This window comes from Anguilla anguilla, chromosome 2, assembly GCF_013347855.1.
Source record: "Anguilla anguilla isolate fAngAng1 chromosome 2, fAngAng1.pri, whole genome shotgun sequence".
NCBI classification, from domain to species: Eukaryota; Metazoa; Chordata; class Actinopteri; order Anguilliformes; family Anguillidae; genus Anguilla; species Anguilla anguilla.
This window is the reverse complement of record NC_049202.1, coordinates 16,357,176-16,371,001: the sequence shown is the minus strand read 5'-3', so window position 1 is coordinate 16,371,001 and position 13,826 is coordinate 16,357,176. Positions and strand designations below refer to the sequence as shown.

The window sequence follows — 13,826 nt, the reverse complement described above, 5'->3', positions numbered from 1 at the left end:
CCTTTGCATGTAGATAAACAACAGGATACGCTGTAACATTACCACAGTCATTGAATGATCAGGGATTGTTAATGCATTGTGAAGCCTTTTTGCCATTTGATTAAACCACAGGCAAAACATGCAAAAGTTGCACAAGTAGCAGTGTTAAACAGCAATAAATAAATGATTTTTGATCGCAACGCATTGCAAATAATCATTTATGACCAGAATCTGATGAAGTCAAATTACAAAATGGCTGTTCTAAAAGGCATGCAAAGTTAAAGGCAAGACACATCTGCAGTTGCAAATGAAGCCCAAGACATTGAAGTAAAACATGAATGAAGCTAGGAAAATGGCAGTCCATGGCTCTTGTATTACAGATGTTCCAATGCTCACCTGTGAAAGTAAGCTTTTCCTGGGATGTCTGGACACTTGTTACAGGGACTTCCTCAGTAATCCTGTCAGAAATGTGGCTCATCAAGGTGATATAAAAACATAGCTCCAAAAGCATTTAACACATTTAAATTAATTGGATGTCGAGTCTAAAAATAACATTTTGAATATGCACAGTGAACATTATGTATTATATAACATTTTATAAATTAAAGTTAAAAAAATAAAGTTATCTTAAAATGAATAGTTGACTAACAAATAGTTTATAATGAATTTCCCTTTACACTTTCTTATTATTATAACAGTTTCTCATAAGACATACATTACTTGAACTGGATATTTGTATTAATTATTAGTTGGTAAGGATTCTAAAATAAAGGGGATCTACGCTGGTTTAGGGTTTATGGCTTTATTTGTATTTTATTGGCATTCGTATTTGTTCTGAGAATAATTATGTATTCCATTGATAAACCTATTTTGCAGTGTAGTCACGCCCTCTTGCGGACACGAATGAGAGGGCTTTATTTAAGACAGCCAACACCCTTCCTGTCGCTTGTCTCAAATTAGATACCATTTCGATTTTAATTGATATTCGTCCTTAAACGTCAGAATATTTTAGTTTAGAGTTTAGTAAATGTTACAGTTCGTAATGTGCGCATAGTTTATGACAGAGGAATGTTTGGGTTTTGAAATTAGATCAATGCAACGCACATTCTATGATTAACGGTAGGTAACGTAACCATTTTACGTCGATGTGGAATCATGTGAAAGAAGACGAACATTGTTTTGTCCTCTCGCGACGTTGTTCAGGCGGACACCGCCTGTTGTGCTACAACTGGTGCTTTTCTGTGAACAGCGATCCAACTAGAATCACTTACGTCTAACAAAAGTAATGTCGAATTTTTTTTCAGACTCGCTAGCTGTCTGTCCATGTACATTCCTCAAAAGTGTCGATTTCCTCGCGGCCATATGCTAGGATTGTTGTCCTTGGTTCAGAAAGATCAGAGACAGAAGGGAAGGGCTCAGCTGCGTCCTGGATATATTCTGTATTTAAAATGTTAAAATAAAATAATGCATTTAATAAAATAATAAAAAGGCTAATGAAAGTAGAACATACTTGTGTAACTTTTCACTTCATACTTTAACGTTAATTTACAACTGTTATCAGTTACATTATACATCTTAATTAATTTGCATTACTTTACCTTACCTCCTCCACAAAGATGAATCGATTGTTAAGTATTTTTTATGCACTGTATATTTAGGTAATCTTTTAATTCTCAACAGGCATTTATTTGGGTTCTGTAATTATACAAAGGAAGAATTTATTTAACAAGAAAGAGCGACTGAGAACGTTTTCCTCATTTTACAGTGAGGGCTTGGTGTAACTAATTGTCTGTATGGAGGACAATGAAGTGGCCAAAATAAAGGTGGCAGTTTCTGAATTTAAGCAGGCCAGGTTCTCCGCCCATGTCAGTGCCCTTCCCTCAACAGCACACTATTGCTATCGGGGGCGGCACTGGCACAGGTTGCAAAAAAGTATGTTGGTTGCTAAGTTTTGATTAAAAAAATGTTCCCTTTCTTGATTGCAAAGCAAGGGACCACACCCATTTCTCATGCATAGATTCCTCTTATTTTTAATAAAGAGAGTTCCCTCTGTCCACTTCCCACAAGACAATGAGTAGCACCTTTACAGCCATGGCAGGAGAATTCAAAGAATGCAGTCTCAGAGCAGACACAGAGTGTGGACAGACAGATACCGCATCAGATCCGGAAACCAAGTGTTTTCAGAATGGTCTGTTGTGGACCTTGGGGCCTGGAAAACAATGGAATCTCTAGAATCTTCTAATGTACTGGAGAGGTTAAGAGGACAAATGTGATGACATCATGTGACTAGCAAAGGCACCAAGTTTCAGGGTTATGTAAGCATAACCAAATCTAAATGTAATTGTGAATCATACGTGATATATGTAATCCGATCACAACCACAGTCTGTGCCCCGTGGCCAGGTTCAAGCCTTGGCTGTGCTGTTTGCCGACTCTGGCTGAGAGTCTGCTGTAGCAGGACACAACGGTCTTCATACCATGGTTTGGCAGGGTGTAAGCTAACCAAAGAGCCTCAGTTTATTACATCACTGTCTTCCAATAACATAGCAGATCCCACAGGCTCATGGCCATAAAGGCTTCTGTCAGCTCCTACTCTCCTAGTAATGTGCGGCCTGTAGGATGTGAAATAGCCACTGGCAGGCATGAAAAGGCACCACATGATGCGCTGCATCGCTCCATTGTGTACACGGAAAAGAAGCTAAAACTTAAGAGACACAGCTTGTAATTCCATTCTGCACTAAAATAAAAAAATAAAAATGAACAAGCCTAAATCTCAAATATATGAGCCAATGTGTTATTAGAACAGAAACATGACATAATTCCACTGTAAAATATATTCAGCTTGTGGCTATATACATGTTTCTACTTTTTTAGCTTAACTTTATAGTCAGCCTTTTAAAACAATTTACTTCAAGGAGGGGATTTCCAGAAAGAAAAAAAAAAATAATAATCTGGCATGTATTAGCTAGTCTCCTCAAGTTCAAGTGATGGCACCACAGTTTGCCTCTTAGCCAGTCCCATCGTGGAGTTCAAATTGAAAATGATTGAATTGAAACAGGAAGGCCATTCTGCTGGGGGAACATACATTTCATTTTATAATCAAACACATCACCACAGCTGAAAATCAAAGCCTCTCCACTATGGAACAGTTGAATGTCTTCAGAATGTTTGGGTGCATTGCTTTTAAGCCTTTCAATGAATACCAGTTTAAGTGCGGTAATTATAGCGCTGGTAGGCTTGCCAGTTTTAATATGTTAAGTACAATAGATTGGTGACAATGAACAATTTTAAAAAATGAACATATGTGCGAGGTTAACTGCTAGAATGGGAGAACTGAAAGTAGGCAGCCTAAAACATATGTAACACTGACTTTTTCCCAATTGATTGCAAGTTAAGGCAAAAGTAAGTTTTCAATTTGTTAGCATGAATTAATACACATTCAGGCTGTCAAAATTATTTGGCACTAATAGTAGTTTTATGATTGTTGTAGTTGGTTAAAAATGTATTATATTTGTATTCTAACGTTTACAGTCACTGTACACCAAGCATTGTATTGAAGGTATAAGTTATATGATACACTGTCAATGAAAAGAGGCTGTGTGATATTTAGCATGTTGTTATTTTCTCACCTGTGGACTGTGTTGTTATGTGGCCAATATGATCACTTCTACTGCATACTGAGAGCTCAATGTTGACTTTGAGACTTTCTTTTTTTTTTTTTTTTTTTAAACATTTTCTCAATTTGTTGAGATTGGGTTCTTGTTTATTTGGTTTTAACACCAGGAAATAACATCTCATTCATTCAAGAATTCAAACATGCCTTAGTGTCTCTCGCCTACTATCTTCAATTCTTCTGCGCACCCTCTTTAAATGACACTGCAGGTTGAAATACTTTTTTTCTGGTCTACTTGCAGAGGAGACACATTGTGTTTTTCCCCAATGTCATCATCATGTAGGTTTGAGAACAATTCAAGGGTCCTGCCCACAGTGCTGTCATCAATGTCTAGCAAGCACCATGTGATTGAGGTAAATATATCTGGTCGAATAGAATTTCTTTTAAAAAGCTTTGCTTGAGACTCCATCCACTCAAAAATGGGACCCATTGCACCTCCATCTTCTGAGCAATATATTAAAATCTCATCATATACACTGAGGGAAAAAAACATAATTCCATCGTTTAGCTTATATTTCTTTTCAAACACTTAAGACTTGAGGACCCCAGCATGTTGCTCTGTGACCTCAGATGTCCCGACCCCGCCCCTTCCCCTCCCCATAAGTGTGAGGCAGAGAACACGCGTGTAAACCAGGGGGTGTCGGCAGGATACAGTGCATCTCTCGATCTTCATGCTTCCACAGGGAAGCAGCCAGGTGCATCGCCTGCTCAGCAGGGAAAACAACAAATAAACGAACAAAAGAAATATGCAATTTAAGAGTCCTTAAATTCCGTGCGCAAGAATTCAGTACTTCCCAGTTCGAAACTTCCCAAGCGGGGACGTAACCTTTCATAAGCTTATTTCGCAAAACAGTGTTATTATTCGGCAAGGGTGTTTTATATCCACAGTACTGGAGATTCCTATTCGTCACACTGTCTCCCGGCTTTTCCACACACAAAAAAATACACATCTTCACAAGCGTGGTCTGGATACCAGGAGATATCTTGGATGATTCCTGTCTTCTTTTATAAAATATATAAAATTGCCCGCAGACCTGGAGAATAGATTAAAACAGAGAATAATCATACACAAGAAGCCAAATAATCAACAATAATGAGCCATATTATTTACACTCTGAAGCTGATCGATTAATGCTGGGACTAGGCTAGATGCTTTGGCATTGCTTTGGCATTTAGCACCACACAAAACATTTATATTGCCGAGTATACACACCTGCTCTATGGTGCCAGAGGGACTATGACCACAGAATGAAGGCTAAAGAAAAAAACAAAAATAAAAATAAAAACTGGAGATGGAGGTGAAAAGGAAAAGAAAGAACAGAGAAGAGAGAGTCATTTCCACAAAGTCCAAGGAACCAAAACAGAATGTAAGACAGAAATATATAGTACATGCCATAGAAATAAACTGTAAATACTAAAACTGTATACTGTCATTATCAGACATTATCTGTATAAAAATAACTCATTTATAGCAGAGTTTGACAGAATTTTGTAGTCAGCGTATGTCTGGATCAGCTGTAGAATAATTTGTTTCCAAAACAGTGAACATATAGCAGTAATAATTGGACACGATGTTAAGTCTTCTATACAGTAGCCATTTTGGGCAAAATCAAATCTGCAGTTTATGATGTTGCTTTCCACTTTTATAGATAGCATCCTGAGACATGCCTGTAAATTACTCCCCACTAAAAGCAGGACATTGCTATTCTAAAAACAGAAGGAAATATACTCACATTCAAAAAAGCTGAAAACATGTACAGTTATGAACTTGCATTAATGCATAGCCTCATATTCTGTGGAAGCACTCATTATCTCACACTGCTTGTGAGACTGAGATTAAGATGAATACTTCACCCTTTAAAATTAATACTGAATTAATATTATAAAATGCTTTTGGATCCAAGCTAAGTCATCTGATATCTGCTCAATATGGTAGTCATTCAATTATATATTTCATACTTCTATACTTATATATCACACTATTTTACCTTTTCCTCTAATTCTTTTATCTGTCGTTTCTGTGCTTCTATCCATTCCTCCAGCTCTTTTATTCTCTGAAAAAGAGTTGAAGAGAAAAGTCATTAGTCAATGGTAAAACTCCTGAAAATTCCACAGAAAAGTTGACTGAGAAACTGAAGTACATCTGGACATTGTTTCTGTTATTCTGGAAATAGACATTGTTATAAAAGAACCACAGCTGAGTGAATATAATATAACAAAATATCTTCAGTGCAATAAGAAGAACCAGAAGTTTAATGCTTTGGGTAGAATATTTACCACTGATGCCTTATAACTATGGTGCAACATGGTAAAAACCCTAACCAAAAGTCAGACCACCTTGATGAATTGTCTATAGACTACATCTGAATATATGTATGTGTATGGTGGGGAGGGGTGCATTTGTGACACATGTACTGCCACGGTGAATAGCTTTCTCATTTCTTGGAAATCAGCAGGAAACCAAGCAAACCTGTTTCATGTGACTGAGGTCTGAGGATTCAAACAGCTCAAACAGATCATGATAGGACATATCTTCTGCAAGCAGACCGTGGCCAGTCCTCTTTGGCGGGAGGCTTAGTCTTGCTGCTGGTTAGTCATGTCAGAGGCTTATGGTCATGTTCCGAGTCTATGATAATATACTGGAATCCTCTGTAAGCATGTTGGCTTTTATCCACAAAACATGACCAGGCATGAGGAATTCTAAAACAGGCAGAAAGGCATGCTGGCTTAAGGAGGAGACAGTCACACTGGTTATATGCAAAAGAACAGTTGACTTGTTGAAAGGCTGGATCAGTTAAGGGGGCTGGAAGGGGGTCCAAACATTTACATTTTCACTGGTAATGAAATCTGCATGAAATCAGTCAAAGCAGTCAGTGTTTTCAATGTCACCTTTGATGTTACAGATTTTAATAATAAAATCTAAGAACTGTTTTCTAACCAGTCAGAAATAGCCATGCTTCAGTTATCATATAATTGTATGATGTGTTCATACCCTTGTGATACCCACAACAAAAGAAAAAGAAAAGTATGATATTTTCACATACTGCAAGACTTGGTTGACAAAAATGTTACAGTGAAGACAGTGAATAATTAAAAAAAATATTTTATTTTTATTGAATGTCCCGTGTAGTGCAACCAGAATGCAATAGAGTATACTGTTCCTGAGATTAACACCAGAGACCCGTGACCTGCACAGGGGACAACAATTAATTGTGAATGTCTTTAGAGGATATGGAAAAAAAATATATATACATTTTTTAATGGATTTGCATAAATCAATACATTATAAGCAGTTTACAAACTTATAAATAGCAACCTACGCTACATTGTGTGGAATCACTATCTGGAGTTTGTCTGTGGGTCCTAAAAAGCATGGGGCCAGTTTATATTCAAGTAAGCGGTTAAAGAAGACGAGAATGCTAAGATGGAATCACACAATCTTTTGTGAGATTTTAAGGTGTCACATTCGACATGATAATGCCCTTTTCTCTGTGGTTAAAGCGGAGCCATAGAAACTCTGGGCTTTACAGCTCAGAGTATTTCCCTCCAGGGAACGTCTCAAAATGGCAGGGCGGTTCTCTTTATCTCGGAGAGAGGGCCCTTCCTCTGGCTCACGGAGCTCACTTTTAACTGGCACCGAGCAACAGGGTGACCTTTCATCGCCTTCCCTTTTAATGCACTATTGATCAGGGCAGGCCTCCTCTGCGTGATTCATTAGAGCGCTGTAGAGCCGCAGAGTCCGTTCGAGACATCGGGGAGGATCCCTTCCCCTTTTTTCCAAAGGAGTCATTTCAGGAAGGAGAGAGCAAGGCAAAAAGCAGCATTGCAGTGCATAACCTTAGCTATGATGATACATGTAAGGATTATTGTGGGAGAGAAATGGATTGGATACTGGGTCCTCAGCTTTTTTCCCATTCTCGTTGATTTTGTTGATTTATAACCAATTGATTCACTGTGCATTCAAAATCGTCATTTTTAATAGTTATAAACATACAGAACCAAAGAAGAGCAATACATAGAGCCAGTTTATTCAGTTGAGATTTTCTAATCCTGGAAACAACAGTTCTTTATAAATTCTCATACTGTCCTTTATAGAAGTAGTTGCTATTGATATGTAGATTGAGATGTAGTTGCTAAGTACAAATTATGAAAAAGTAAGTATATATCTTGTGGCACTAAATGTGAGAAAACATGATTGTACAGGGTCTTTAAATATGACTTAAATAGAGCGATATAAAATGTTTGTGGGTAAATTGCAGCATTCTCAGATGGAGTTTAAACCTATATGTTTAAACCTAAATCTCTGGTGGTTTGAATCACCAGAGCACAGAACTACATTGCAACTGGAACAGCTAGTCCCAATCTGCGAAATAAGGATTGACTATTCGAGTGGTAATTCAGTTCTGTGGTCTAGGGGTATGAACTCCAGCTAAACATGCAGCAATTGACCCAGGGGAATCCCAGAAAAAGATATTTGCAGTGCATGTACACACTTGGCTTCGCAGGCCACCCGGAAGTGTGTTCTGATGGAATGTGATGTTGCTGTGAGGACCTCCTACCTGCTGGGCGTGGTGCACGAGCTCCATCCTCTCCCGCAGGATCTGGGAGTCCCTCTCCCGCAGCTCGCTCATCACCTGCCTCTTCCACTGCTCCACGGCCTGCCGCAGCGTCTCCCGCTCCTCCTCCGACAGCAGCTCCGACATCTTGGCCCCGGCCTCCTGCTGCAGGGCGTCGAACAGCATGGCTTCCAGCTCCAGGATCCTCTGTGTGTCAGTCAGTGGCGGGAGGGACGTTGTTACACAGAACGGCCACAGGGTGGCACTGTCACTGCCATGCATTGGTGGACACTTTTCCTAACATCCAACCACAGCCCTGGAGCCAAAGTGTATGGGGGCTGTCATTTCATGATCAGTGAAGGTTATTGCAAACATCTGCTAATATTCTCTCACAATATTGTGCTTAAACAGACTTTTAACACAATGCAGGTTTGGTTAATTGCCATTTGCTATATATCTGAGCTCATAATTTTCCACACATGGTTTAGTTTCAATGAACCAGTGTTCAAACAACATTTATGACTTTGCTGACAACACTTTAGACAGCTATTGGTCTATCAATCAAGGTTAAGTGAATATTATGAAATGCCTTAAAAGGAATTATTTGCCATTTCAGAAAATGAAAGCATTCACTGCCTGTGAAGTGATTTGCTTAAATGTGTTTTGATGAATATGGAACATTAATTCTAACGTTTCTGATATATTCTGACAGCAAAAGGGTAAAACATTCCTCACAAGACATTAAAAGTGTATAATTAAACAATCAACAACTGGTTGTACATCAGGAATGGCGAATATGTTTGGAATGAAAACTACTATTTACTAAGGGGGTTGGCAACCCCTGTCCTAGAATAATTGCTCTCCCCACTCACTTTTTAACTACTATTTAACTACTAATTATTTTTTAGTCTACTACTCATGTGGTGTTCCCTATTATGTTTGTGAGGATAGATTGGTTTGATTGCCTAAAATTATGTATGTACATACATACATAAAATTAAACTACTTACCTTATGTGCTTGATCCATTGACTGCTTCCTATAGTCCAGCTCTTCATCCAAATATCCTTTCTGTTTACTGAAGAGATCCTTTAGATCGAAAGTCATGCAAATGATTGTTACAGTCTTTCATGCAGTAGGCACTTGACATGAAACAAAAGATTTGCTGGAAGTCATTTTACCTTCTCATTCTCAATGTCCACCATTTTCTGCTGTAAAGCTGATTTGGTGACCTCTATTTGCTCGAGCCACTGAAAGCAGGAAATGAAAATCAGGTGGGTACATAAGTGGCACAAAGGAAAACTATTTCTTAGTTAAAAACCACAATAGAACATAATCAAATCTGTTTCGAGAAGTATCATGTTGTTCATCTCTGAATCATTCAATACAAACAGATACAAGGCATTGTGAAAACGTTTCAGTCATTTCTATTAACATTGTCTGCTTCCTTTCTCATAATAAATAGCAATTGAGAAACAATTCTTCACAATAAACAGATAATTAACCAAATAACGGACTTAAAAAATTGAAATATAATAAATCCTAGTTGAATCTAGAGTAATACCTTTTCTGCCAAGGTCAAAACAGTCCTTGCATGAATGACGACCACTTGTTCTTCGTTGGTGAGATTCTGCGTGTTAAGAGTATAATAGAGCATACATCAACACACATTAAACATACTCATGTAGAAAGAAAGATACAGTCCATGGGCCATATTTCGTAAGGATTTTTGCTGCCTTTGTAACGCTAACGAGACAACATTTTTCCATATTCGCTAAGGTGCCGCAAACAGGGGTTTGTGCTGTGGAAACAGGAGAAATGTGGCATCCCTAAAATTTGGGTTAATGCATATGTATTTGAGGTTGCTATGATGTTAGACTGGAAAAATGTGGGAGGAGAGAAAGGAAATTTATGCATATGACCTGCTACAGCTGTTTTGTCATGGCTGGAGGCCACTGTGACAAAGGTAATTGCGTTTGTTTTTTAAGGTCTGGGACGAGCGTGTGTCAACTTCTGAAGCACAAGATCAGGATGGCCGTTCTTAAGAGGAGACAGCTTCAGCAGGAAAGAGTTTTTTGGATTTTGTTTATTTATTCAGAATATGTAGCCTAACATTATGATATTTTATTTCAAACAGCTTTGACATGTCAGTAGTCATTAGCTGTTTGAGTTACATCCATAACTTAATGAAGTCGGATACAATTCAAAACAAGGTAAATGCAGTCTGATGTTACGTTCATAACACCTAGTCGGTATAATTGTATCAGGGGTGTGGAATAATTGTAATGGTAACTGAAAATTCCCTATAATATGTGTATGCAGGTTCTTATCTACACATACTAATGTTAGTCAAGGAAACACATATCCAGTGGCAACGTGAGACCAGCCACATTCTCAGATTATAAAGCATGAGCCTTTATTCATGAACAAAAATACTCGCATAACCATTGACACACAAGCAAATTCATAACTTACTGTGAAGTGAGTTGTGGTAATGTCCAGATAGATGAGGAAAGCTGCTATTATTTGTTTCTTAAAACCCAGGTAAGCTTTTACAATGCAAATAGCTGGCAATACAGACCATTCTGGTACGTGCTTAATGCCTGTGATCAGGTAGCTGTTTCATTTTCATTAATCCAGAAGATGAGGCTATGTCAACCTAGCAAACAGATTTGCTGAATGCAATTAACATTAAACACTGAACTAACTTAAAGCCAAACATACTGATGAGTAAAATTAATTTCTTTAATATAAATTAAATGCCTTTTAAAATGACTGAGGTCTCCCCAAAACAACACTACAAGTTTATAACACCATCTAGTGTCCCGAATCTCCAAATCTGAAGTCCTCTTCATTATACTATTTAGTTGGCATTCTGCAAACATATAACACTAAAAAACACACACAGTTTGTTATAGCAACTCAGAGGTGGCATAACTGTAACAGCTGTTACATTTATACAGATGGGGACACCATGTTTTTTTGGTCACCTAGCATCTAATTCCCGCTAGAAAAAATGTTTTTTTTTTGGAAATATTTCCAGCAAAGGGTATCACATTGCTCCATTCCTCTGGGAGGTGGTAGAGGACAAACCTGGAATGGCTACGGCAGCTGCATTGTACATTAAGTTATTGACCGTGTTACATTTATCAAGTGTTGCATTTATGGCAACTCTCCTCCTGCGAAAGGAGAGAAACTTTTAAAATATTTTTAAACCACATGACTCTTTCATCTTTTGGAATAGTTGCCTGTTAGAGACGGTAACTCTGGAGATGGTTAGTTATTGGTCGGCGTTAAACAACTTGAAACATTAAAACTGTGTTCTGAAGTTTTTACTAATGAGACGGATGAAGACTTAAAGGCAACAGTGCCTGTCCATTGTATCCATGGATCCCGAAATCTGTCCAAAATCCAACTTCACAAGAGATGGAGTGGTATAACAATGTTGCTTTCCTGACATGCAAAAGACACATCTTAAATACTAGCAGTGCATTTAAATGAACCGGCTACAGCTGTGCTCTTTTACATAACCAGTCTTGGTAAATACCCTGTTAAATTGAAAACGTGGCGACGCAGAATCTGCAGAGCAGGCAGTAATTTGCAGTATGCTTAGTAAATATGGCCCTAAATCCACAGACAGGATGGTCACATTTATATTCCCCAACAACACAATTAAGTGAAGCGGTCGCAAGCACACATGTACGCACATGTACATAGGAAAAGCAACATACACTTACGGCGTTATCTCCTAGGATATCCAGCTTTTTCATGAGCTCGGTGATGACGATATCCTGTTGGAAGGATAGCAAAGTGGGTAGGATCATTCCCTGTCCTGTGCAGAGAGGGGGAACTTCCACACCAAAGACTCTGGGGAGGTAGGCAGGTGGACTCACCGAGAGGCCTTCTGCCTCACAGTACACCTGCAGGGGACTCGTGCCCTCCGGGAAGTGGATGTGGTGGAAGTTGATGGCTGGGGACCTCCTCTCCCGCTCCTGTAGGAGAGATAAAGGTTCCTGTTACACAGTGTGGGTTAGACAGACGACACGCGTTCCCACATTCATCACCCTGAGACGTACGCCTATTGGAATTAGCCATGGGATAGTGAGGCTTCACTAACCACATTATTTAAAAAAACAATCTCACATGCTGTCAGCAGCTGATTCTTATGAACTAATACCTCATGACCGAACACTGCCATCAATTCAAGTCAGCAATCCATTCGAAATGCATTTCGCCTCACAATTATGAAGACTCAGCATAATGTTTACAAAGATGTCCTGATTATTGGCTGATCTGCTCAGAACAGCTGAAAAAGCAAAACCGCTAAATCCAAAACAACCAAACAGACAGAACAACCAAATTATGAATTGTGATCTTTTACTTACTTCAAGTTCTAAAATACGGAATTCTAAAAGTTCATTTTGGTCTTTGGCGTCCTGAATGTCGTGCTTCAGGCGAGATTCTTCCGTCTCCATAACTTTGATCTGGGAGAAAATATTCAACGCGAGCATTTAACTCAGAAATTGGAATATTTGAAGGAATACATTTTTAGGCTGCTGCCATGACAACCCTCACGCCAGACTGACCTTATCTATGAGTTCTTGGTTCCTGCGATACAAGGCTTGCTTCTCCTCAATCCACTTCACGTCCTTCAAGTGCATAAAAAAGGGGCACTAATAAGCATTAAATTAACAATTTCTCACCCACAATGACAGGGTTACACTGAAGCACTGCCAAAACAGGTTTCATATTAAATTAAAACTTCACCTGATTTCACAGTGCCACATCACGTGGAAGGTTATTTTCATTAGCCATTTTGCACAGGCATCGCAATGGTTTAATCCCTGTCTCTAAACAAGCTGGGAGAAGGTCTGTACCCTACTGTTTCCTGTCATTGGGAATTAAAGTCTATGGGCATGTCTTCCACAAAACCATGAGGTTTAAGATTACTGAAGAGAAGAGGGAAGCGTCTCTAGTCCATCGTTGAAGTGCTATTTCACTCAGTCCATCTGGCATTGTCACTCAGAATTAACAGTGGAGGCAGTTCAATGAACCTGCTTCTACTGTCAGAACTGACAGCCTACAATTCATTTTCAATTCAGTCAATCCTGACAGCCATTCACGCACTTTTTTTTCATCTGGAATAACGTGGGTGGATTGCCTTTCTAAGGGGGACATGTATAGTGTTGCGCTCCCTACAGCATATTTATCTCCTGATAAATCTTCATAAAATGGCGTATTTGACTTGCGCCAGAGGAGCCATCTTAATAACAATAAACGTGGGGATAGGAATCATTGTTGAGTTACCAGGAGTACACCAATTACTCACACAAAGACCCTTGCATGCCATGTGTAAAACTGTGCTCAGGGCATTCTATGCAAATGCAGTCCCTTTAGACCAATAGCATTCTAATGGTTATGATACCTACACTGCACTGCCCATGCAGCACTTTGACAAGAGTTGCACATTTGTTTCCCTGGCAGGACTGTAGCACGATGCTAATGATGGACGTTCCCCAGTGTGATTGCCAGCTCATTGCGCAGTCGAAAAGCCAGCCGCAACAAGTGACCTCCTAAAAGCTTTTTCAGTCCAACGGACGCTGCCATAGGCGCAATTCAT

General features: G+C 38.9%; 1 protein-coding gene across 10 annotated transcripts in view; it reads right to left on the bottom strand.

Moving 5' to 3' along the window:
• Positions 1-3,195: 3,195 nt before the first annotated feature.
• Positions 3,196-13,826, bottom strand: part of LOC118220617 (janus kinase and microtubule-interacting protein 3-like) — a 44,315-nt gene continuing 33,684 nt past the window's right edge. For 7 of the 10 annotated variants that reach the window (XM_035404593.1, XM_035404596.1, XM_035404591.1 and 4 more), the window contains 11 exons: positions 12,793-12,855; positions 12,592-12,690; positions 12,100-12,198; positions 11,938-11,997; positions 9,771-9,836; positions 9,388-9,456; positions 9,218-9,295; positions 8,211-8,414; positions 5,640-5,705; positions 4,865-4,937; positions 3,196-4,685 (listed from right to left, as the gene is read on the bottom strand). In XM_035404593.1, coding sequence (XP_035260484.1) covers positions 4,887-4,937; positions 5,640-5,705; positions 8,211-8,414; positions 9,218-9,295; positions 9,388-9,456; positions 9,771-9,836; positions 11,938-11,997; positions 12,100-12,198; positions 12,592-12,690; positions 12,793-12,855 — 855 coding nt within the window. In that variant the 3' untranslated portion in view covers positions 3,196-4,685; positions 4,865-4,886. The remainder of the gene's footprint in view (positions 4,686-4,864; positions 4,938-5,639; positions 5,706-8,210; positions 8,415-9,217; positions 9,296-9,387; positions 9,457-9,770; positions 9,837-11,937; positions 11,998-12,099; positions 12,199-12,591; positions 12,691-12,792; positions 12,856-13,826) is intronic. The other 3 variants (XM_035404600.1, XM_035404595.1, XM_035404601.1) reach the window with 1 other exon arrangement.